Source organism: Lithobates pipiens, unplaced genomic scaffold, assembly GCF_037356315.1.
Source record: "Lithobates pipiens isolate NorthernLeopardFrog02 unplaced genomic scaffold, aLitPip1_a1.2 Scaffold_18, whole genome shotgun sequence".
Lineage (NCBI taxonomy): Eukaryota > Metazoa > Chordata > Amphibia > Anura > Ranidae > Lithobates > Lithobates pipiens.
Window position 1 is genome coordinate 157763950 of NW_027507758.1, and position 26441 is coordinate 157790390.

The 26441-nt window shown below is 40.9% G+C and overlaps 1 protein-coding gene across 10 annotated transcripts in view; it reads right to left on the reverse strand.

The window, feature by feature from the left end:
* The window catches only part of ADGRG6 (adhesion G protein-coupled receptor G6), a 292061-nt gene that overhangs the window by 12846 nt on the left and 252774 nt on the right, over positions 1 to 26441 (reverse strand). For all 10 annotated transcript variants that reach the window (XM_077486299.1, XM_077486298.1, XM_077486297.1 and 7 more), the window contains 8 exons: positions 22651 to 22696; positions 17454 to 17563; positions 15866 to 15993; positions 13932 to 14200; positions 11039 to 11147; positions 7575 to 7858; positions 3471 to 3572; positions 866 to 1021 (listed from right to left, as the gene is read on the reverse strand). In XM_077486299.1, coding sequence (XP_077342425.1) covers positions 866 to 1021; positions 3471 to 3572; positions 7575 to 7858; positions 11039 to 11147; positions 13932 to 14200; positions 15866 to 15993; positions 17454 to 17563; positions 22651 to 22696 — 1204 coding nt within the window. The remainder of the gene's footprint in view (positions 1 to 865; positions 1022 to 3470; positions 3573 to 7574; positions 7859 to 11038; positions 11148 to 13931; positions 14201 to 15865; positions 15994 to 17453; positions 17564 to 22650; positions 22697 to 26441) is intronic.

Here is a 26441-nt window from a genome sequence, read left to right on the forward strand (position 1 = left end):
CCAATTTGTACTTGCTCATCAAGTTTTTATACATTTCACTTGTTAAAGTGGGATGTCCCAGAAAAGATAGCTCACCTCTAAATAATTTTTCCCTTCTGTTTATTAACATATTAGATTTGCTAAAGCTACTGTCCTTATTGTGCAGCAGATTGAAAGCCCCACAATTTTGTTCACTGAAGGCCAAGGTATACTATATATGAAGAGATCCAAAACATTTCGAAGATTTTTTCCTAAAAATGACCTAGCATAGCTGTATCTTCAGGAAACAAATATTACTTCTATAATGTTACATAGGTGTTAAGATGCAACATTAGTTAAGGATTTTTTTATACAGTTGGTATGCAAGGTATCTTTAATGACTGCTAAGTAAACAATTTGATCAATTACATGGGAGTTTGGTTTCTGGTTAGATTATCACATAATAGGAAATTCTCACAGGAGATTAAAATGTTAGTCATCTCTACAAGTCAAGGGAGAAGAGAGACACATGAGGAAGCAGTGTGGAAACTGCCAAGTCTAGTATATTGGTTGGGAAGAACAACAATAATGACAGGTTTTCCTATCTGATTGCTAGGCCGCCCAACAGCTGGTCATATCTAAAACTGCCTACACAGAATTTTTTTTAAATAAAACAGCATATTTAGGTGACTTCCATCTCTTGTAGTTCTTGTAGACCATAGTCTGATCAAATGTGCATAATGCCCAGTATCATTTTCATGTTCAGTCGTTTTTAACTGACTAAAAAGGTGCTAAAATTGTTGTATATTTATTTTTATTATAAACTAAATACAATTACATTTTCTTTAATTATTCTTCTGTATTGTAAATAAAGATATACATGCATTAAGAATAAAAGGTAACTCACCGGTGCTACTGTTTCTTTTAAAGAAATGATTGGAATTTGACTTTGACTTGGATGTCCAGTATGTAGAATTTGAGCCTATTGAACTTGTGGAAAGGGATTTCCCTAGGTTATCCGAGCTGACCTTCTTTGTGTTATTAGTGGCTGTTTTACTCCAATCTGAAAAGCAACGATGTAAAGGAATTATTAATTAGGAAAAGGACATTAAAAAAAAACATTTACAGTACTCTATATTGTTTATCATAAAGTACATGCAAAAAAAAGTAAAATACCATTTTATTATCAATTTCTAATTTTACTTCACTCCTCTGTAAAAGTGCAGATAACACAATATTGAATATTTACAAAATTACCATTTCAGTGTATCATCAGCCATGACATTATAAAACTGGCATATTTCCCCTCCTTACACCAAAGCGTTTTTGTAGTTTGTAGACAGAATTTCTCAGACCCCCCCCCTCAACCCCCTTTGTCTTTCCTCTGCTTCTGTAACTAGCTTTTCCTGAAAGTACGATCAGAGCTTCAGATGATCTGATCAGATAAGAGTTACAATTATAATCTGATCAAAGTTAGTTAAGACAGGCAATGTTTCAAGTTATACTGCAGTATGTGTTTATCTTTAATTTAGAAGCTGCACATCTAAGCTGATATAAGACGTTTTATTGCTATACAGGGACTTATATATCTATTGTAAATGCAGAACTTCTCAAAAAAAAATTCAAATATAAAATTGAGCAAGTGAATAGAAGTAGCTTTTAGCAATGTCTAAATTCACGTTAAAGCTTGCTAAAAATTCTTGCAATGTATATGGGTTATTATATATTTTATTATATATATATTATTTTTTAACAAAACTGGAGGCGGTGTGGTTGCCCTGTCTGGATAGGTACTTAGAATTATGCAGTATATTATCCTATTTCACAAATGAATCATTGCTTTATTTGTAAAATGCTCTGACCTATTAAATCTCTTGAATGTTCAAGATTATTAGCTACTGATAAATAATAAATACAATTAAAAAACAAAGTAAACCTGTGCACTTGTTCAGGAAATTTGCAAAATGTTTTATTTCGTCCATGAAAATTTAATATATCATAACAAATGTTTAACCTTTTTACAACCACACAACACATATGTGCATAGGCAAAAGGGTGAGCTTTAATACCCACACATCACACATATGCTTTGCTGGCTGATGTTCATGTGCTGAGAGCAAAAAGACTAAGCTGTCATAGACAGGCCCGCTGACAGGGCAGTACAACCGGCCCTGTTGTACCGGTCCCACCCCCATCAGCTACACAGCAGAGCCCAGGCAACATTACAGTTCGTTACTGAATTTAAAAAAAATAATAAACTTTCTTAATGACTCTACCGCTCCTACTTGCTTATGGAGGGGGGTATATCATTTTCCTGGGCCCCATCAGGTCAACAGAGGGGCCCAGGAGGTGAATGCAGTGGAGGGACTATTTATTTATTTTCAAGGGCCCATGTACATCGTGACGCCCCACTATTCCATCCCAGCCAGGGGAGTGATACTGTGATTCTCCGTCCAGCTCCCGGCTGCAGTCCTCACTAGATGTGAAGCAGTTGAATGGCTAATAGGGAACAGCAGGAGGAGAGCGTGAACACAGTGAGGAAATAATAGAGCATAGAGCAAAGCATCCTCACTCTGTCCCATTATATATCTCACAGCATAGCAGATTATCATCAGCATTACCATAATCACACAGGCAGCACAGTAAGCAGATAAAGATACAGTGTAAGATTTTTTAAATTTGTAATAAAATACAATTTAAAAGAAATTTAAACTACCCCCGCTCATTCGTGCTTATACACAATTGTGAATGCACACGTTGGCTCAGCACGCTTATGTAAACGGCAACAAACCTGCATCTTGTTTTGGGGCTGGGCCAGGGGTGGGGTCAAGGACGTGGTTGAAGGTGGCCCTGACAGCGGCCCTGGCTAACGATAACTGGCAGGACCAGCTCCTGATAATGTGACCACTGTGACAGCGGTCACATAATCGCTGATCCTTCCATCCCCCCAGACATTCTTAACTGTTTAAAGTGACGTGGGTGAGATAGGGTTAATCCTATATGCAGTCAAAATTCGCACCATGGAAGCTGAATTAGTGTCAGTATAATATATGACGTTTTTAAAGGTGATCATATCTGAACAATGTGTTAAGTGCTTTAAAGAGGTGAGCAGAACATATGGGCAAGTTAGGATCTAAAATGCACTGCTGCTCTACACTCACTAATGCTTAAATGTAGCAAGGGCCATTTCTCCACCATAAACTGCAGCCATGCATGGCGACAGTGGATATATAGAAGATTCAGTTCTCTTTGATGACAGCATGAAAGCATATACAACATCCATCATTTAATCTCAAAAACAGAGCTACAATATGGAACACTCTTACACCATGTCCCCTAAGCACTTCTCTATAGTAGTAATAAAACCCTCCATATATGTAAACAATATACCTTTTCCTTCAGGTGCCTAGCTTTTCAGATCAGATACTGTGAATCCCAATATAGACGTTAATTAATATTTGAGTAGTATGGATTTCATTCAATGTGCATTTCAATAAATTATTAACGTTTACCTGAATTATCTGGCAGGCGAAGTTTCCCACAGCATAAGTGCCGCCTCCATTGTTTCTGTACATTTTCTTTCAATGCACAGTGAAAGACAAAAATAAACAAACCTATAGAGAAAAACATGCAGGATTTTTACAGTTAATGAGGCTTTGTATTCATAATTCATAAAATACACAGAGATGTGTGAAAGCTTGGAGCTGGTAAAGTCTCACTTACATTCCCCATATCCCTTAACAGGTTTTCACATTGATTATTATATAATAACAATGGTTTCAGATATGCTCTAAAGCTGGCCATAGATAGATCAAAACTCAGCCAGTTCAGTAGGGACTGGACGAATTTCGATCCAACTATGTCCTATCCTGTTTGAAAGCAGTCAATCTACCGATCGGCTTGCTGAAAAAAACTTTAGTTCAATCAGTGCTGCAGCTGGGGAGTCCCACTGTCAGAATACAATGACGCAGCAGGGAGGATTCCCTCATCCACCTCAAATGTGTAGATGGTGAATCTGTTCAGGTTTTTTTATTGAGCCCACTGGCTGAACGAAAAAAATAAAACTAAGCCATGTATGGCCAGCTTAAGAAAGCATCCTATGTTAATAGCTACAATTTAGGTATATATCTAGATCATAATAGTTATTTGGCTAGACACATGCCTCTAGATAAAATGGATGACTCTAATGCCACGTACACACGACCGGACTTTTCAACGGTCTTGGTCCGGCGGACAATCCGACGGACTTTGCAGCTGAGGTCTGAGACTTTCAAACAAACGGACTTGGTCACACATGATCACTCCAAAAGTCAGACGGATTCGAACGTGATGACGTAGAATAAGGAAGTTCATAGCCAGTAGCCAATAGCTGCCCTAGCGTCAGTTTAAGTCCGTCGGACTAGCACACAGACGAACGGATTGTTCGCTAAAAGCCAAGTCCGGCAGACAAATTTGAAGCCAGTCTTATTTCTAGGTCCGCCGGACTTTTGGGAAGGAAATGTCCGTTGGAGCCCACACACGATCAAACTGTCCAACGGACTCTGAGTTACTGGAAAGTCCGATCGTGTGTACACGGCATAACAGAACATGGGTGATTATTTGATAGGAAAAGTATCCGTTTTCATTGTATCTGCCTTATTGTATAAAATAGACATAACAGTTCAAGTAATTTTAGAAGCTGGTTCAAGAAGAAAAAAAAACTACAAATCTGTTTTCCAGCAGCTATAATGGCTACTGTAAACATAAAGAATCTTTCCATGCTTAGTCTATAGTTTCATCAATGTAACACAGTGAAAACACTCCCATTTTTTGATCCTTGGTCCTTATCTATTTCCCTCAGCCCTGTCATCTCTCACTAACCTCACATCCACCTCCTACCATGGCTGAATATTTCCATGCCAACTGGTCACACCCAATACCAGTGCAAATGATTTAGCATTATCTGGTCTACAGAAAAGAAAACAATTTAGTCTGACATTGTGTCAGCCTCCAATGTTCTGTCTCTTCTTTCAATTCTGCAGTTAATGTACCTCCTCTTTTTCTCCACACTGCATGTAGGTGGAGGCCAGTGTGTGGTACCCCAACGTGGAGTAAGTGCACATGGGATGGGAATGCTGCACAATGTATTATCGCAAAGTACCAACAATTTGGCCAACAGGCTTAAACAATGCAACTGAACCCGCTACAGCAGAGTCTTAGAGCAGGGCATATAACAGTCTCTCTCTCTACTGTAGAAGACACACCAGGCTTACTGTACCAGGCAGCATCTGACAAAGGGGGAGGCTGTAGAGCAGTGAAGAGTTAATAGCACCTGCAGAACTAGAAGTCCCCACCCAACAATGACAGGTACAGATGGATGATGCATTTCACACAAGAATATTGTGCTTTTATTTATGCATGGGATTATGAATAAGCATAGTATTCTTGTGTGTAATGCATCAACCGTCTGTACCTGTCACTGTCTGGTGTGTGTCACTTTGGAATATTGCAATAAATGAACTCAGGTTTACTGAAGGCATTGTGTGCAGCCATTTCTTTCTTTGATATCAGTTTCATAGAAGCGTGCCGAGGCTAGAACCCATACATGGAGCTTAATCAGCCTAATCACTTCACCTGGAGTGGCATCCTCCTTGTTTCCTCCTCCACTGGAACCTTTCGCTACTCCAGGCATTATCCCCCACAAGCAGGGTCCTGTCCCAAACCAAACCACATGCAAAATGCATGCTAAGTTCAGTGAGCCAATACATTTTATAAGCACTGCCCTAGCTAAAGATGGCAGGTCAGCCAGAGTTGCAGTGTCAGCTGGTACCCTGATGACACGTAAGGGGGTTTCAAAGGAACAAGTTCCTCTTTTCCTCCATTCCCTCTGAATCATTACTATACAATATTGTGCCGCCTACAGACTGGAGGAAAAACTACACCTGGCTACATGCAGACCAAACTGTCCAGCAAGACAGTGATAATGGTTGCAACAAACCCTAGAGTCTCAACTGCAGCAATACATAGGTTATATTGAATGGTAGGGATATAACAAGGTCATTTTTCAAAGTTCACAAACAGTAATAAATGCCATAAAATTTAAAATGTATGTATATGCAATATATACAACCCTTTGGAAATAAATAATTAAATCTAACCAGGGTTGGATTTATACCTCCTGCCCACCTAAGTCAAATGTTTTGTGGCTCCTCCCTCCTACCCTGGTTGAATGGCTAGTCTTAGTATCACACTACAAAAATGTGACATCATAGCTACACAAAGAGAAGCTCAAAAAGGCAGTTTGCGCATTCTGCATAAATACACATGAACTGAAGAATAGAATAGTTTTGTTTTTTAGGACTTTTTTCATTAGTTTTCAACTGGTGATCTGGTCCTTATGTCTGTTATTTTTTTACTTATTTTAATAAACCAAACTGTTCCAACAAAGTAGCAGTTAGAAGGTTGGGACAAACCATTTAACACTGACAGGGATGCTTAATTCTTTTATTTTTTAAAACCTTTATCCCCAAAAGGAAAAAAAATCATTTTTCTGTAAATGATTATGAAGTAGTAGCTAGAGTTCAGCTTCAGTTTGTCAGCCAAGTCCATGTAAATTTGCTAGTCTAATGCCCAATACACACGGTCGGAAATTGCAATGGAAAAAGTCAGTTCGGATTATGTTATCGGAAAATCCGATCGTGTGTGGACTCTAACGGACTTATTCTTCTTTTCCGACGGAAAAAGTTTGAGAGCTGGATCTAAAATTTTCCAACAACAAAATCTGATCAGACTTTTTACAATCGTGTTTAGAGAATTCCAATGGACAAAGTGCCACGCATGCTCTGAATAAATTACGAGATGAAAGCTATTGGCTACTGGCCTCTTTATAGTCCCGTCTTACGTGATTCATGTCACTTCGTTCCGAACGATTGTATATTCCGACAACTTTGTTCGACCATGTGTATGCAACACAAGTTTCGGCCAAAATCCATCGAAAAAATCCGAAGGATTTTATGGTCGGATTTCCGACCGTGTGTACAGGGCATAACATTACCCACTTTCCAGACTGGCAATTTTGCCGTCCAAAGGTGTCTGCTTTACTACTTCATCCAGAATACAGGCACCTTCAGACAGGAAATGTGTTACTGGCAGGATCACCAGGTGAAATACGGGGGAAACAATCCCTAAAAAAGAAAATGCAGCCTCTACATCTAAGGATTGGTATGCTGCAATATATTACATTTTTGTTTTTGGTTATAACACTGCTTTCAGTCATTTATTTCACCAACACAAAATCATAAACCATACAGGAAAGCAACAAAAAAGGACCTGGTTTGATGGTTCTGGTAGGGTGGAAGTCTATTTTATTACAGTAGCAAATCATTACTGGAAGTAACATGTGGAAGCAACCTTGCTGCCCTAGGGCATGACCTATGTTGCTCTGCAAAAATCTGGATCTGACTATAAATCCTGCATAATAGAATAAATAGTAATAACAATCCAAAATGAATGTGCTGTTAGCTAAAATATAAGGTACTACATGCTAGCATTAGAACATATTTAGGAGCCAATAGCAACAAATATAATATAATAATATATTTTTAATTTGTAAACTACTAAGCCAAGCCAAAATGTACCTTGCAAAGAGTTGAAAATAGTGAACAGATACAGGAAGGCAAGAGCAGCTTTGCCCCAGGCAAAGAAAGCAAATCCCCATGTCATTCCCAGCAGGAAGGTAAGACTGACAACACTGCGCAGGTTCCGCAAGACCTCCTCTCGAATGCTGCGATTAGTTCTCTTTCCATTTCTTCCACAAATCTGTACCATCACCACAATGAACATGGCTACATTCATCAGGAACATAACTCCAAAGTAGGCCACACAAGTCACATAGAAAACGGTATTGTCATTTATCCAGCAGCTGAAACAAAACAAAAGGCTTGAGTATTCTTGAATAAAATGTTTTTGATATCATAAAATATATGATTTGGGTGTTAGAGTTTACTTAGGGCTGGAATATACTGAATATGCACAATAAATTCCTGTATTGTTTCTGTTCAGATATGAGCTTGTTCTGTATTGAGATATAAATTTGCAATGTAAATAATTGTGGACATCTTTTCAAGCTAGGTGCAGTGTTTGGAAAAGCCATAATATTCTACAAATACTTATGCTGCGTACACACGATTGAAATTTTGGTTGGAAAAAGCTCTGATGGTTTTCCCGACGGAATTCCGATGGGATTTCACTCAAGCTGTCTTGCATACACACGGTCAAACCAAATTCCGTCCGTCAAGAACGCGGTGACGTACAACACATACGACGGGACTAGAAAAAGGAAGTTCAATAGCCAGTAGCCAATAGCTTCCGTCTCGTAAATGAATCTGAGCATGTGTGAGTTTTTGCGTGTCGGAATTGCATACACACGAACGCATTTTCGCATAGGAACTTTCTCCGACCAAAAAATTGAGAATATGCTCTCAATCTTTTGCTGGCTGAATTTCCGCCAGCAAAAGTCCAATGGAGCATACACACAATCGCATTTTCCGACCAAAAGCTCTCATCAGTCTTTTGCTGGCTGAATTTCCGATCGTGTGTACACGGCATTAGGCTTTTATCAGAAAAATAAACCATCAATACATATAATGCCTCTGTGTACTAAGGCACTGTGTATGTATCTACTTAATTCAACTTGGTACAACAATGAACCCAGGAAAACAGTTTTCTAGCTACATACACTGTATATCATACTTGCAACTATGTTTTCTAATGCCAGAAAATAAATGATTTCTAAGCTTTAGTGCAGACACATTTGTAGATTACAATCAAAAAGTAAGGAACATTAACCAGGGTCAACCTCATATAATTAACAGCATGTTTAAAGTATGAGGCTGGGTTCACAATGTTGTCAAATTCGCATGTCAGGAGATTCTGACCAGCTCTCTATGAAGCCGGTTCATACATCTCCGGAGCGAATTACACAGAGGTCCTGTGAGTCTTCTGGTCCGGTTCAGGTCCAATTTAGCCAAAAATTCTGGCTGAAATCGGGCCTGAAACGGTGAACAGGGATGCACCAGACCCCTGCTGTGAGTGGCTCCATGCGACAGTGTGAACCCAGCAAATAAGGGGTATTAGTAGATAAAAACAAACTACAGGTTTGAACAAAGTTGAATAAAACCCTTACTATAGATGTAGGCCATTTATGTGCCTCATAAAGCCTGACTGGAATACTTCTAAGATGTTGCTAACAGAGGCCTAGCTCTTACTGCTCATCTTCACCATCACATGATTGAGCTTTTCAAACCCCCTCTCGTACTATCTCTCTCACCTGATGCAGAAGCTTTGAGTTCAGCATTTGGGAGCTCATCCCTGTGATGGTGAAGGTGAGCAGTAATGATTTAAAGTGACACTAAAGCTTTGTTTTTATTTTAAATAACAAACATGGCGTACTTACCTTCACTGTGCAGCTTGTTTTGCACAGAGTGGCCCTGAACATCCTCTTCTTTGGTCCCTCGGTGGCTCTCGTGGCTCCTCCCAGCATTAGATAACCCCCTGGGAGAAGCGCTCTCCCGGCGGGGGGGGGGGTCACCTTGCTCCCAAGTCATTCATTTGGCATCCATAGAAGCCGATTGTATGATTTGGCCCTGCCCCCAGGTCACTGGATTTGATTGACAGCAGGGGGAGCCAATGGCTGTGAATCCATCCAATCAGGACCCGAGACACCGGCCTTTGCTGGGTGCGTGTCCCCGGGATGGGGGGGGGGGCTGCCGCATTACAGGAGGTTTTTCACCTCAATGCATAGAATGCATAGAATGCATTGAGGTGAAAAACCTTGAAGGTTTACAACCCCTTTAACATCCTAGCAACGTCTTCGGAGTATTCTAGTCAGGCTTCTGAAGGTACATAAATGGCCTACACCTAAAGCAGGGGCGTTATTCAACTTTAGTCAAATTTGCACAGTTTGTTTAATTCTTTAGATGCCCCTAATATGCATAGGTAGTTTTTTGGTAACGGTGAACTTACTCTTTAACTGCTTCCCGACCAACCGCTGCAGTTATATTGCGGCATGTTGGCTCCCCTGCATGAGCCGTCGTAGCTATACGTTGGCTCGCAGGGTCGGGATTGCAGGCGCACGTGCGTGCCTTCTGCACGGCGGGGGTGCCGGTGCTTGTGCCCGACAGTCGCGAGCAATCGTGAGCAGGGGAGACAGAACAATAAACACACACTTCCCTTTTCTGTTCTGACAGGAGTGACAGATTGCATGTTCCTTTTAGCTAGGAACCACGATCCGTCACTTTCTCCAGTCAGTCCCCTCCCTCTTCAGTTAGAATCACCTCCCAGGGAACACAGTTAATCCTTCGAGCGCCCCTAGTGTTAACCCCTTCACTGCCAGTGACATTTTTACAGTAATCAATGCCAATATGCCAATATTAATGCCAATGGTCCCAAAAATGTGTCAAAATTGTCCGATGTGTCCGCCATAATGTCACAGTCATGATAAAAATCGCAGATCGCCGCTATTAGTAGTAAAAAAAAAATAATAATAAAAATGCTATAAATCTATCCCCTATTTTGTAGACGCTATAACTTTTGCGCAAACCAATCAATATACGCTTATTGCGATTTTTTTTGACCAAAAATATGTAAAAGAATACATATTGGCCTAAATGGAGGAAAAAAATTGTTTTTTTTAATATATTTTTGGGAGATATTAATTATAGCAAAAAATAATGTTTTTTTTTTCAAAATTGTCACTCTTTTTTTGTTTATAGCGCAAATAAAAACAGCAGAGGCAATCAAATACCACCAAAAGAAAGCTCTATTTGTGGGTAATAAAGGATGCCAATTTAGTTACAACGTCACACGACTGCGCAATTGTCAGTTAAATCAGCGCAGTGCCGAATTGTAAAAAGTGCTCTGGTCAGGAAGGGGGTAAATTCTTCTGGGGCTGAAGTGGTTAAGGCCAATTTCTATTGTACATGGTAGGCTCTAATAAACTACCAGCTGTCTTAAATTATTTTAGAAGAGTTTAACAAAGCAGCATTTTAATCACATATTTAGCAAAGTCAATCATCATACAAAAAAGGAAAGAGACACTTACAATGGATCAGCACTGAATCCATCGGCATTTGGTCCATAGAAACCATTTCCATAAGCAATTTTCTTGTGTGTACTAGCCAGAACAATGGCAACCACTATAGCAGGTATACCTACAAGTATAAATGAAGGCTAAATCATCATTACTGATTGGTTTCTAGATAGATAGATAGACAGTACAAATATATAGCAATAACACAAAAGCTCCTTAAGAGGTTTTTGAGAAAGGGAATTCTTGCACCTCTGAAACGTTGGGTTCTTCCTTGTCACTTTTTCACCAGAGTCTGGCTCTAATTTCCTTCTTATTATTCAATTTTGGGTACTAAAGTCCTGTATGTACTGTATATCTGAGCTTCAGCTGCTGTATGAACAAGTGGTGCTCACTTTACTTACCCTGTTTCCCCGAAAATAAGACCTAGCGTGATTGGCTGCAATATAAGCCCTACCCACCAAATAAGCCCTAGTTAAAGTCCTTGTAGGTCTTATTTTCAGGGTAGGGCTTATTTTTGGGGAAACAGGATAGGGCTTATTTGGGGGGGGTAGGGCTTTTATTGCAGTCATCACTGACAATCACGCTAGGTCTTATTTTCGGGGGAAACAGGGTATGTACTGTATATGCATTCTTTTTGGTTATAGGCTGGAATTAACAGTGGAACAAATATCTATGCTGTATTATGTTTGATGTATTATGACACACCCGCTGTGTGACACCATTATACCTATTGTATAATGGTGTTGATATGCTTACTACAACTGCAAAAAGTATTACATGGGGTGTTTACTCTGTATGTTTAAAATGATTGTACTGTACATTGTGAAGAAGCTTAAACATCCTACCAGAATCATTTATTGTTGATTACAAAATACAGGTATACCCCACTTTTAAGTACACAATGGGGTTTATTTACTAAAGCTGGAAATCAGGCTCACTTCTGCATAGAAACCAATGAGCTTCTAACCCCAGATTGCTCAATTAAGCTTTGGTAATAAAACCTGGGAGTTCATTGGTTTCTATGCAGAAGTGAGCCCAATTGTGCACGTTCCAGCTTTAGTAAATAAACCCCATTGCGTACTTAAAAGTGGGGTATGCCTGTAGTGCACATAGTGGTGTGCAGACCTTTATTGCTAATTACATATAAGTAGCTGACTGTTACCATACTTCACTTCTACCAATCCTTTCTGCTATTTCTGACTAGTAACTCAATTCTTACAAATATTTTTTTTCCAGTATTTCTGAAAATTTTCAGCACTTTAACCTCCCTGGCGGTATGATTCGTCCTGGTTTTAGGTGCTGAAAGCGGTACAATTATTTTGCATGGAAATTTGGCGTTTTATTTTGTAGTCCTGTAATTCTTAGGAATAACTCTTAAATCTGTTCAAACCAGAGTCTAGCAGACATCCCGGGTATGATAAAGTTTATAATATACCGTATATACTCGAGTATAAGCCGAGATTTTCAGCCTCTTTTTTGAGGCTGAAAGTGCCCCCCTCGGCTTATACTCGAGTCATCGCCGTCTGACTGCTCGATCAGCGTATCGAGCAGACAGACGGCGGACATACTACAATTTGAAAGCCGCGCCTCCTTCTCCGCCTCCGCCTGTGATAGGCGGAACACTGAATTTCCCAGCAGCCTGTGTTCCGCCTATCACGGACATCGTCTCATCCTCGTCCGTAGTACGAGGATGAGACGATATCGGTGATAGGCGGAACACAGGCTGCTGGGAAATTCAGTGTTCCGCCTATCACAGGCGGAGGCGGAGGCGGGGCTTTTGAATTTTAGAATGGCCGCCGAGGCGATCCTGGCAAGGCACGGGACGGAGGCAAGGCAAGGCACGGCACGGGACGGGACGGAGGCAAGGCACGACACGACACGGGACGGAGGCAAGGAGGCAAGGCACGGCACGGGACGGAGGCAAGGAGGCAAGGCACGGCACGGGACGGAGGCAAGGAGGCAAGGCACGGGACGGAGGCTCGGGACACAGGTAGGCTGGACACACACACACACACACACACACACACACACACACACACACACACACACACACACACACGGACACACACACATGGACACACACACACAGGGATGGATGGATGGAGACACACACACACAGGGATGGATGGATGGATGGAGACACACACACACAGGGATGGATGGATGGATGGAGACACACACACACAGGGATGGATGGATGGATGGACACACACACACACAGGGATGGACGGACACACAGGGACGGACACACACACAGGGATGGACAGGCATGTCTCACCCTCGGCTTATACACGAGTCAATAAGTTTGCCAGTTTTTTTGGGGGTAAATTGGGGGCCTCGGCTTATATTCGGGTCGGCCTATACTCGAGTATATACGGTAATAAATAATATTAAAAATTATTCAATAATGTAATCAAATCCTAAAACACTGAAAAAAGGGACACTTTCTGGTTGCTATGGACAATCTTCAAATACCAGCCATAAAAAACAGTATTTATAATATAAAAGTGCACTAAGGACAAAGGGGGTGTGTATTTTTTTATACAGTACTGTAATCTGTAAGATTACAGTACTGTGTGTGTTTTGTGTGTTTTTACTTTTTTGAATTTGGCGCCGATCTCCGCTCCCGTGTGCCGTAACATCGCAGGGAACGGAGCTCGGCGGCACTCGGGCACTGTGAATCGAGCGGAGGACAGCTCGATCACACAGCGTGGAGGACATCGCTGGATCCAGGGGACAAGGTAAGTAACTTCTCCCTGTATCCAGCGATGCGATCCCGAGTCTAGCTCGGGGTTACCGCTTGTGGAACCAAAATCCCAACCCGAGCCAGACTCGGGATCACCGCTAGGGAGGTTAATTAATACTCTAAATAATAGCCAGTAATGTGTTACTTGTGTGCACTTACCCCAACCGATAATGCAGAATTTCAAAATGTATCGACGAATGTATGTATTGAACACTTTTACTAGAGCAATGTACATATGTACAGCCTCTAATCCCATCCAGGTGAAGGTAGCTAAAAGAAAGAAGTGTAGCAGGGCAGCGACCGCTATACAGAGCTCATTGATTTCAAAGGATGCAAGCCAGCTATCCAGGAGGAAGAAAAGGTTCAGGAAGAGCAGGGCAGTGCTCAGGTTCATCAGGATCTTAGATGGGTAATCACGCCTTATTTTTCTGGAAGAGAAAAATAACAACTGAAGCTTATTTTATGTCCGTCAGGAAACCATTTAGAAATGATAAAGAAACGTATAGAAGAAAAAAATGTTACCATAGATGCTTGACATATGTATTTGTTATGTATGCGTTATAGAATTCTATATGCAAGCATGTGAGAAATATTTATGTTACAAGCAAATTATTTAAAATAGAAAATATAGCATGCCAAATCAGAATCAGATATGAGAAGGGATAATATACACAGTATTTCAATATATATATATATATATATATATACAGTGGTGTGAAAAAGTGTTTGCCCCCTTCCTCATTTCCTGTTCCTTTGCATGTTTGTCACACTTAAGTGTTTCGGAACATCAAACCAATTTAAACAATAGTCAAGGACAACACAAGTAAACACAAAATGCAATTTGTAAATGAAGGTGTTTATTATTAAAGGTGAAAAAAAATCCAAACCATCATGGCCCTGTGTGAAAAAGTGATTACCCCCTAAACCTAATAACTGGTTGGGCCACCCTTAGCAGCAACAACTGCAACCAAGCGTTTGCGATAACGTGCAATAACCCTTTCCAGACTGATAGATCTCAATTACTTTCTTTCTCAATTGTTCCTGAATTTCTTTGGGTCTCGGCATGATGTGTAGCTTTTAAGGATCTTCTGGTGGACCTTACTGTGTCAAGCAGCTCCTATTTAAGTGATGCCTTGATTGTGAACAGGAGTGGCAATAATCAGGCCTGGGTGTGGCTAGAGAAATTGAACTCAGGTGTGGACAACCACAGTTATAGTATGTTTTAACAAGAGATCCTGAAGGAGAATGTCCGACCATCTGTTCGTGTACTCAAGCTGAAACGAACTTGGGTTCTGCAGCAGGACAATGATCCTAAACACACCAGCAAGTCCACCACCGAATGGCTGAAGAAAAACAAAATGAAGACTTTGGAGTGGCCTAGCCAAAGTCCTGACCTGAATCCTATTGAGATGTTGTGGTATGACCTTAAAAAGGCCGTTCATGCTCGAAAACCCTCTAATGTAACTGAATTAGGACAATTCTGCAAAGATGAGTGGGCCAAAATTCCTCCAGGACGCTGTAAAAGCCTCATTGCACGTTATCGCAAACGCTTGGTTGCAGTTGTTGCTGCTAAGGGTGGCCCAACCAGTTATTAGGTTTAGGGGGCAATCACTTTTTCACACAGGGCCATGATGGTTTGGATTTTTTTTCACCTTTAATAATAAACACCTTCATTTACAAATTGCATTTTGTGTTTACTTGTGTTGTCCTTGACTATTGTTTAAATTGGTTTGATGTTCCGAAACACTTAAGTGTGACAAACATGCAAAGGAACAGGAAATGAGGAAGGGGGCAAACACTTTTTCACACCACTGTATATATATACATATATATATATATATATATATACATATATATATATATATATATATATATAGATATATATATATACACGCACACACACACACACTGTATGTATGCATATTTAAAATCTCCTCTAAGAAAAAGAGCAAGAGAGAAAAAGAGACATTACAAATTAGCAAATAACAATGGAATACAAATATCAGGGATTATACTCTAAAAATAGGTTATTTGTGCTATTATAGGCATGCTAGAAAACATATAACATCTTAAAAAAAAGATGATATTCATACTCAAATGCAATGTAAGTCAGGAGTGTAGCAGCTGTACATATGGCAGATATTCCACAGCCAATATATGTTATGAAGGTGAGTATTTTTGCATCCAATGGATCTAAATATGCCTGCGTTCTCTGGAGGTCCTACCAAAAAAAAGAAAGGATGTTATGGTTAAAATGGGTTGACTTTTACACTTTGAATGGACCACTTTGTAGTCTGAATGGACCCTTAACCTATTGCCGCCAAGGTAACAAATGTGTGGCAACAAAAGAGTGGGCTTTAAGGCCGTAAATCACACATATGCATAAATGGGCGGCTGATGTTTCTGTGCTTATAGCAGACTCACTGCACCCTCCCAGCACAGAGACCGAGCTGTCGAAGAGAGCTCTTAGCCCCACTATCAGTAGCCAGCAGGACCATCTCTCAATCATGTGACCACTGTGACATCATCGCTGAACCTTCCTGCCCTCCCAAGCGTACACGCCCTTTTAAAGGAACGCCAGGGCTTGGCGGAAAAGGAGTGAACATTCAATTGAAACGTGAGATTGTGAAAAAAAATATTATGTTATATACAGTAATATGAAGACATGCAAAACTGATATTGAATTCCTGAATGCAGGAGAGGAATTTGAAGTCCACCACCTACTGATTCAGATAGGAATCCTATGACACTTCCATTTAAATGCACAGTGAGGGAGATTTACTAAATTTGGTGCACAGGAAATTTGGTGCCACTCTGGAGAGAAACCAGTCAGCTTCTAGGTTTTATCGTTAAAGCTTGGCTATCATGTACAGCTGCACCAGATTCTGAGTGCTCCAGTTTTAGTAGATCTCCCCCTGTATGTATAGCTAGTCCCAATTAGCTTACACAAAACCTGGAAGTATTTTCTATTTTTGACCTAAAGTCGAAATTCACTTAAAAGTGAAAGTTCTGTTCATCCTCCCTCCCCCTTCTCCACCATTTTTGAAATTTTTTTTTTTTTTTCCAGGAGGCCAATATTTTTTTTTTCTAACAGATGCATGCTCCTACTTCATTATTCACCTATGCAGGAATTGCAGAAGTCAACCGCTGTCCGCAACCTCCTGGGACACGTCACATGTCCCAGGAGGCTGTGGGATCAATACAAAAGTGCAGTGTCTCTCGCACACGTGCAGTAGGAAGCAGGTTGCGAAACAGCAAGAAGTCACAGCGGGCTTCCGACAGCCAAGATGGCAGCACCAGGGATCCAAGAGCTGCCGAAGAACCAACTGGGTGAAGATATCGCTGGACTCCTGAGCTGGTAAGTGTCTGTTTATTTAAAAAAGTCAGAAGCTATAGTATTTGTAGCTGCAGTTTTTTTTATTTTTTATTTTTTAAAATGACCAAAAATTACTTAAAAGAGGAACTTCACACCAGAAAAAAATTTAAATTCTAAGTCAGCAGCTACAAATTCTTGTCCCTGAAAAAAATAAACTTCCAATACAGGCAGCGGAAGGGTGAGAGGGGGAGAAAGAAAAGCGGAACCTCCTTTTTTTAGGTGACATTCCACTTTAAACCCTGTTTGCAATTAAAATAAAATTGGAAGACATTATAGAATAAATTAATCTTTTTTTCCTTTCTTACCATCAGTATACCAAAGTTTGTGAGATGATTGCACAAGCAGACTGTCTCGTTAGCATTGGATTCGTTTATCAGCACCTTGCAGCCAGTTTGGCTCCAGCCACCATGTCCAGCTGTTGAAAAAGCAAAAGTGAAGAATCAGCTGTTAAGAAATACGCCACTACCCCTGACCAAACAAGATTTTAAATGTTGTGTGAGAAACATTGGCCGCCTAAAGTCTTTTAACAGCTGTGTTTGTTTTTACTTGGTTTTCCAAGTAAAAGGGGCACTGTTTTTTACATTATTTATACATGATATAAAAAAAAGGAGTAGTCAAATGCAGTTATTATTGAAAAATTAAGATGACTACATACAGCCTAATTTTTAGGCCTGTTGGAAAATTTCAGATTTCTTTTACTTTGAATAATTTATGTAAATTTGTGTTATTCAGAAGAAACTGCCATAACTATATTGTCAGAGTGGTGTAAGCTCTGCTCAATTGTCTTTTACTAAACTACTCAAACCCTCCCTTTATTCACTTTCTCCATAATATAGACACTACTTAACCACTTCAGCCCCGGACCATTTTGCTGGTCAAAGACCAGACCACTTTTTGCGATTCGGCACTGCGTCGCTTTAACTGACAATTGCGCGGTCGTGCGACGTAGCTCCCAAACAAAATTGGCGTCCTTTTTTTCCCACAAATAGAGCTTTCTTTTGGTGGTATTTGATCACCTCTGCGGTTTTTATTTTTTGCGCTATAAACAAAAATAGAGCGATAATTTTGAAAAAAACGCATTATTTTTTACTTTTTGTTATAATAAATATCCCCCAAAAATATATATAAAAAACATTTTTTTCCGTCAGTTTAGGCCGATACGTATTCTTCTACATATTTTTGGTAAAAAAAAATCGCAATAAGCAATTATTGATTGGTTTGCGCAAAAGTTATAGCGTTTACAAAATAGGGGATAGTTTTATGGCATTTTTATTAATATATTTTTTTTTTTACTAGTAAAAGCGGCGATCAGCGATTTTTATTGTGACTGCGACATTATGGCAGACACATCGGACATTTTTGACACATTTTTGGGACCATTGTCATTTATACAGCAACCACTGCTATATAAATGCAATGATTCCTGTGTAAATGACACTGGCAGTGAAGGGGTTAACCAGTGGGTGGCAGTGTAGGGGTTAAGTGTTCCTAGGGGTGTGTTACTAACTGTGGGGGGCTGGGCTTTCATTTAGTGAACACTGATCTCTGCTCACATAGAGCAGAGATCAGCGTCACTAGTTGCTAGGCAGAATGGGGACATTCTGTTTACAACGGTATTTCTCCATTCAGCCGCCCCATGAGATGATCGCGGGTATACCCGCGGTGATCAAGTCTGTGGGACCCGCGACCGGACTCACGGGAGTCCCGACTGGCACGCGAGCGTGCCGCCGGCGGCGCGCTTATAATGGCAGGGTGGCATTAAAGATTGGACGTACCTGTACGCCAATATGCCTGCCCGTGCCATTCTGCCAACGTACATCGGCGTGCGCTGGTCGGGAACCGGTTAAAGTATATTTCCACTTTTGCAGTTCGATTAGGATAACACTTATGCCGTGTACACACGATTGGAATTTCCGCCAACAAATGTTGGATGTGAGCTTGTTGGCTGAAAGTCCGACCATGTGTATGCTCCATAGAACATTTGTTGTCGGACTTTCCAGCAACAAATGTTGGCTAGCAAGTTCTCAAATTTTCGCCTTCAAATGTTTGTTGTCTGACTTTCCGATCGTGTGCACATAAGTCCGTTGGACAAAAGTCCACGCATGCTCAGAATTAAGTACGAGCCAGAAGCGCTCGGTCTTGTAAAATTAACGTTTGTAATGGAGACATCATGTACATCTTGTACGTCACTACGTTCGTAATTGTTGGCCAACATTTGTGTGATCCTGTGTATGCAAGACAAGTTGGAGCATCCATCGAAGAAAAATCCACGGTTTTGTTGCCGTAAAGTCCAATTGTGTGTATTTTATATTTGTTACATGTTTCCATTCACATAGAATAACTAAATCAAATGAAATAATTTCTGTTTATTTTAGATGCTCTTTTCTGATAATTCCAACACTGAAAAATCCTACTTCGTTCTCTTTATTACGGGCTTGGGAGTTGTGTTTGCCATTAAAAACCTGTCTGTACAGTACTGGCAGATCAAGTTATCAGTTGTAAACCAGAGTTGTAACACTGTCTGCCTTGACGAAGGAATAAAGATGTAGACTCTGACCTCCCGCATTTTATGTTAATGGGAGGAAACTGAGCCTGCTGCTCTGACAGAAATTGTGTGAAAATTGTTCAGAAACGCTTGCAGTCTGCCAAGAGACCTTCTCCTGAGAAACATGTAGAAAGTAAGAAAGAATAGTGGGGTTTTTCAAAGTTTGACCGCAAAAGTGGAAATATACTTTAATCACTTGCCGACCACCCGCCGCAGTTGTACTGCGGCAAGCTTGCTCAGCTGCGCAAAATGGCGTACCTGTACGTCGTTTTGTGCACTAGCCTGTGCCTGTGTGGGCACACGTGCCACCAGAGGCACACCTGCACACCGATTGGCCACAGGGGGAGCCAATCAGCGGGCCTGATATGATTTCCGCTGGCCATGCACTCATTCCCCACAGAGACAGAACGGGGGTCTGCCTATGTAAACAAGGCAGACCTCCGTTCTGACAGGGGAGGACACAGAAATGTTTTCTTCCAGCTAAGCAGGAAGACGGATCTCTGTGTTTTCCCAGTCGGTCCATCCACCACACAGTTAGAAAACACTTCCAAAGAACACTCTTAACCCCTTGATTGCCCCTGGTGTTAACCCCTTCCTTGCCAGTGTCATTCGTACAATGTCAGCGCATATTTTTAGCACTGATCACTGTAATAATGTTACTGGTTCCTGAAAAAGTGTCACTTAGTGTCAGAATTATCTGCAGCAATGTCGCAGTCCCACTAAAATTCGCTGATCCCTGCCATTACTTGTAAAAAAAAAAAAATATAAAAAAATAAATACATCCCCCTTTTTTATAGACGTTCTAACTTTTGCGCAAACCAATGAATATTCGCTTATTGGGTCTTTTTTTTACCAAAAATATGTAGCAGAATACATATTGCCCTAAATTGTTCAAAAAATGTGATTTAATTTTTTTTTTTATTGGGTATGTTTTATAGCAGAAAGTAAAATATATATATTTTCTTTCAAAATTGTTCTTTTTTGTTTATAGCGTAAAAAATAAAAAACGCAGAGGTGATCAAATACCATCAAAAGAAAGCTCTATTTGTGGGGAAAAAAGTGCATCAATTTTATTCCAGTCCTTAAAGCGGGAGTCCGCCGGGAGTCCGCGTTTTTTTTTTTTTTTTTAAAGCCAGCAGCTACAAATACTGCAGCTGCTGACTTTTAAAATAGTGACACTTACCTGTCCAGCGCACCCGCGATGTCGGCACCCGAAGCCGATCTCTCGATCGTCTCTCGGGTGCTGCCGCCGCCATCTTGGGTATGGGAATCAGGAAGTGGAGCCTTTCGGCTTCATTTCCCGGTTCCCTACTGCGCATGCGCGAGTCGCGCTGCGCAATAAGGATGGACCCGCTGCCTCTGGGATCTGTGTGTTTCCCAGCAGGCAGCGGGGGACTTTCGGAAAGGGGCGTAATTTACGCCCCTTTCCGCAGAGAGCTATCTCGGAAGTGGGTGCAGATACCTGTACTGTACAGGTACCTGCACCCCCCTCCCCCCTGAAAGGTGCCAATTGTGGCGCCGGAGGGGGGGAGGATTCCAATGAGCGGAAGGTCCACTTTAGGGTGGACCTCCGCTTTAAGTGGTTAAAGAGGAAGTAAACCTTGATGGGTTTTACCTCTTTTTTCCCCTGCAAAGTAAAAGTATAATGGGCTAGTGTGCAAATGAATCATAAATTATAATATAATAAACAACTATAAATTATAACAAATAATAATAAAATAATAATAAAAATTATTCAATAATGTAATCAAATCAAAAACACGGAAATTTGCTCAGTTGAAGAATTGTCGCTGTCATTAGATTTAATGTTTGAGGACGAATTTCCCCACAAATCGCTATCGCTCAATTCTGCCAGTGATTCTAATTTATTATTGCTGTTTTCTAGTTGGTCTAAAACCACTTTTGACATAAAGGGACACTTTCTGGTTGCTATGGGCAATCTCCAAATTCCAGGCAGAAAAAACAGTATTTATAATATAAACGTGCATGCAGGGCACTGGACAGACCACTAGGGACAAAGGGGGTGTGTAATTTTTTTATACAGTACTGTAATCTGTAAGATCTTTTTTTAATTTGGCGCCGTTCTCCATCCCCGTGCGCCGCAGAGGTCGCAGGGAATGGAGCCTGGCGGAACTTGGCACTGTGTGAATCGAGCCAGAAGGGCTGCTTCTTACGCTTCCTATATTGCTTTTTAACCATGTAATCACATTTTTTATTTTATGCTTTGATACTTATTTTGTATATTTGGCATTTTTTGAAATAAAAACGCCAATTAGTACCCTCGAATCGACACCATTGGGAGCCTTTTTTTCTTTTATGTTTCTACATGTTATTCGCTCCTTATGCTTACTGATCAATTTGAGAAACACTTTTTTGGATGCCCTGGCTGTTAATGTTTTTGGATGGTGAAGGATCTCACAGAGCCGGTCGCTCCAAGCGATTATCGCTACATGCTCGTATGATCTGGTGTCGCTGACACACAGGTCCACCCCTTCCGGTAAGAGTATTTCACCATACCTGTTTATCTGGATCTTACTACTCTTCTAAGCACAGCTGACTGCTGATCTTCCACATATAGGATTGATCTTCCCGAGAATCCATTATTCATCCTGATGAACTCTAGTGGACTATTTTTCTATTTTCACTATTTATATTCAATTTTATTATTTAGCGCTATATTTGTTCCTTTTAGTTTCTATGAATTATTGTCACATTTGTATGTAGCTGCTGTATGTATTATTTCACATCAATTTTAGCGCAGTAATTATCACGTTTTTCCTCTCTGTGTATGAGGAGCCCCCAGAACCTAAAGTATTCCAGGCCCCCTCATAGTTAAAATGTAGCCCTACTTGAAATGGCCTAGTTTTCAAGCTACTTTGGCAAGTAACACACAAGCTCACATAGAAGCAGTTCATATTAATCTGTAAAGCAGAGCAATATATTTATGTATAGCCTACAATTTAGTTTGGTGTCCCAGAAAACGCAAGTCGCATTTCCATCCTCCTAAAATAAAAAAGCCAAAAATTAGAGACATAAAAAGTAAATATGAAGCATGCTCATAAAAATTACATTATTGTAGCTAAAATAAAGTTATAATTATATTAATACTCAAATAGGGATTATGAAGATTAAATTATTGAATTTGCATTGTAAAAAATAAAAGATGCATTGTGTATTTAAAATGTTGCATCCATCATTTTTGAAGGCTTATATTATGTGGATTAACTGAGAATTCCTTAAAAGAGAAGTATGGCTTTGGGGAAAAAAAATAAACATGTATACTCACCTAGGTGAATGCAGCATCAATCCGGTGCTGCATCTGTCCCCACCGACACTGTAGTGAGAAGTGAGCAATCAAACACTGCTGAATCACTCAGTTCTCCCCCTCCCCCCGCTCATGGGGGGGGGGGGCTTTGGCTATACATCTCTTTTAAAGCAAAACCACGCATAGAAATTCCACATCCTCCTATCATATTATATAGCCAGAGGTAGACCCCACTATTAATTTTATGCAATTGAACAGCAAAACTACTTAATTAAAAGTATAACTAAAGGCAAAACTTTTTTGTATATGAATAAAGTGGTGAGGGGTTGGAACCTCTGCCAGGTCATCGCTATCTCTGTCCCCATACATTGGTCATGATCATCAAAGTCACTTAGAGGTGAAGGGAAATTTTTTCAAAGATACAGATGGCAAAAAACAATAAAAAATGACAGAGGCTTTAATCCTGTCCTACTCTATTTAGTTTTTGGTTTTAGATATACTTCAATTTATACATGCCATGCTGTAGAAATTACTCTTTTGTATAATGTGTGGACTTACTATATATATATATATATATATATATACATATATATATATATATATATATATATATATATATATATATATATATACAATATATAAACTTACTATATATTACTATATATACAATATATAAACTATCAGTGCTGCTGAAGACTAATGCTGCGTACACGATCGGAATTCTCGTCGGAAAAAGCTCTGATGGTTTTTCCGTCGGAATTCCGACGAAATTTCACTCAAACTGTCTTGCCTACACACGGTCACACCAAATTCTGACGGTCAATAACACCGCGACATACAACACGTTCGACGGCACTATAAAAGGGAAGTTTAATGCTTCCGAGCATGTGTCGAATTGTTTCCGAGCATGCGTCGGAATTTTGCGTGTCGGAATTGCATACACGCGATCGAAAAATCCAATAAAAAGGTTTTCTGTTGGAAAAATTAAGAACAAGCTCTCAATCTAAAGACTGTCGGAAATGCAGACAGAAAAAGACCAATGGGCATACACACAGTCGGAAAATCCGATGAAAAGCTCCCATCGGACTGTTTCCATCGGAAATTCCGGCCGCGTGTCCACGGCATAATAGTAACTAGTGATGGCCGAACGGTTCGCCCGGCGGTCGTTTCGCGGCGAATTTCCGACTTTCGCCGTCCGCGGGTTCGAACGCCTTTTTCCGTCGTTCGCCCCGGCGGACTTACGTGTTTAATGTATACAAGAACTTTAACCTTTCGTGACACGTTTATCATGTGTTACAGGACAACCAATTGAGACATGACAGCTCATGGACACTTGGACATTCCCCCTAACCTATAAATACACCCGATCCGGTGGCCATTTTACATTCTTTCTTCTGTCACTGTAGGGAAAGGATCCTGTGTGGAGTAGGGACAGAGAAAACGCTAGCTATTTGGTACACAAAAGTTCTTTTCAGGACTGGTATAGGTGTTAGGTCAGCAGCCTGAGTTTCTTTTGTCAGTTTAGATAAAGGGACAGAGCGCTGTATGCTGCTATTTTAGGGACAGCTCAGCCAGATTAGTCTTTCTTCATCATCATCATCATCATCATCATTAGCTGTTACTATCAGGTCCACAAAAGAGCTGTTCCAGCTAATCGTTCCAGCCTACTCTTTTTTGCCAATTTGTATAGGGACAGGCAGGAAGCAGTGTTGTCAGGCAGTGAGGATAATTTTAAAGACTTGCTGTTACTATTAGTTCCACAAAGGTTCTTTTCAGGACTGGTATCAGTGGTACGGTAATAGGCTTGTACACGTATAATATTCTTTCTTCCAAATATAGAAAGAATATTATACTTGACTGCTGCCCTTCTGCTGCAGTCTGCTAATCATTCACAACTCACTTGTTCCACAAAAGTTCTTATAAGGACTGGTAACTTGGTCTGTCTAGGGTGCTACGGTACATAGGCTTGGGTGCGGTACAGTCTGCTGTTCTGTAAGGACCGCTATCGGTCCACAATAGATAGGGTTGCCGTGCACTACTGCTGACCGCTGCCCTATACTGCAGCAGTCCTTCAGCGGTATAGGGACTGACGCACAGTCTGCTAAACACTAATACACAACCTGCTTGGTCCACAAAAGTTCTTATAAGGACTGGTAACTTGGTATAGGGTGCTACGGTACATAGGCCTGAGTGCGTTACAGTCTGCTGTTCTGTAAGGACCGCTATCGGTCCACAATACATAGGGTTGCCGTGCACTACTGCTGACCGCTGCCCTATACTGCAGCAGTCCTTCATTGGTATAGGGACTGACGTACAGTCTGCTAATCACTAACACACAACCTGCTTGGTCCACAAAAGTTCTTATAAGGACTGGTAACTTGGTATAGGGTGCTACGGTACATAGGCCTGAGTGCGTTACAGTCTGCTGTTCTGTAAGGACCGCTATCGGTCCACAATACATAGGGTTGCCGTGCACTACTGCTGACCGCTGCCCTATACTGCAGCAGTCCTTCAGCGGTATAGGGACTGACGCACAGTCTGCTAAACACTAACACACAACCTGCTTGGTCCACAAAAGTTCTTATAAGGACTGGTAACTTGGTATAGGGTGCTACGGTACATAGGCCTGAGTGCGTTACAGTCTGCTGTTCTGTAAGGACCGCTATCGGTCCACAATACATAGGGTTGCCGTGCACTACTGCTGACCGCTGCCCTATACTGCAGCAGTCCTTCATTGGTATAGGGACTGACGTACAGTCTGCTAATCACTAACACACAACCTGCTTGGTCCACAAAAGTTCTTATAAGGACTGGTAACTTGGTATAGGGTGCTACGGTACATAGGCCTGAGTGCGTTACAGTCTGCTGTTCTGTAAGGACCGCTATCGGTCCACAATACATAGGGTTGCCGTGCACTACTGCTGACCGCTGCCCTATACTGCAGCAGTCCTTCATTGGTATAGGGACTGACGTACAGTCTGCTAATCACTAACACACAACCTGCTTGGTCCACAAAAGTTCTTATAAGGACTGGTAACTTGGTATAGGGTGCTACGGTACATAGGCCTGAGTGCGTTACAGTCTGCTGTTCTGTAAGGACCGCTATCGGTCCACAATACATAGGGTTGCCGTGCACTACTGCTGACCGCTGCCCTATACTGCAGCAGTCCTTCAGCGGTATAGGGACTGACGCACAGTCTGCTAAACACTAACACACAACCTGCTTGGTCCACAAAAGTTCTTATAAGGACTGGTAACTTGGTATAGGGTGCTACGGTACATAGGCCTGAGTGCGTTACAGTCTGCTGTTCTGTAAGGACCGCTATCGGTCCACAATACATAGGGTTGCCGTGCACTACTGCTGACCGCTGCCCTATACTGCAGCAGTCCTTCATTGGTATAGGGACTGACGTACAGTCTGCTAATCACTAACACACAACCTGCTTGGTCCACAAAAGTTCTTATAAGGACTGGTAACTTGGT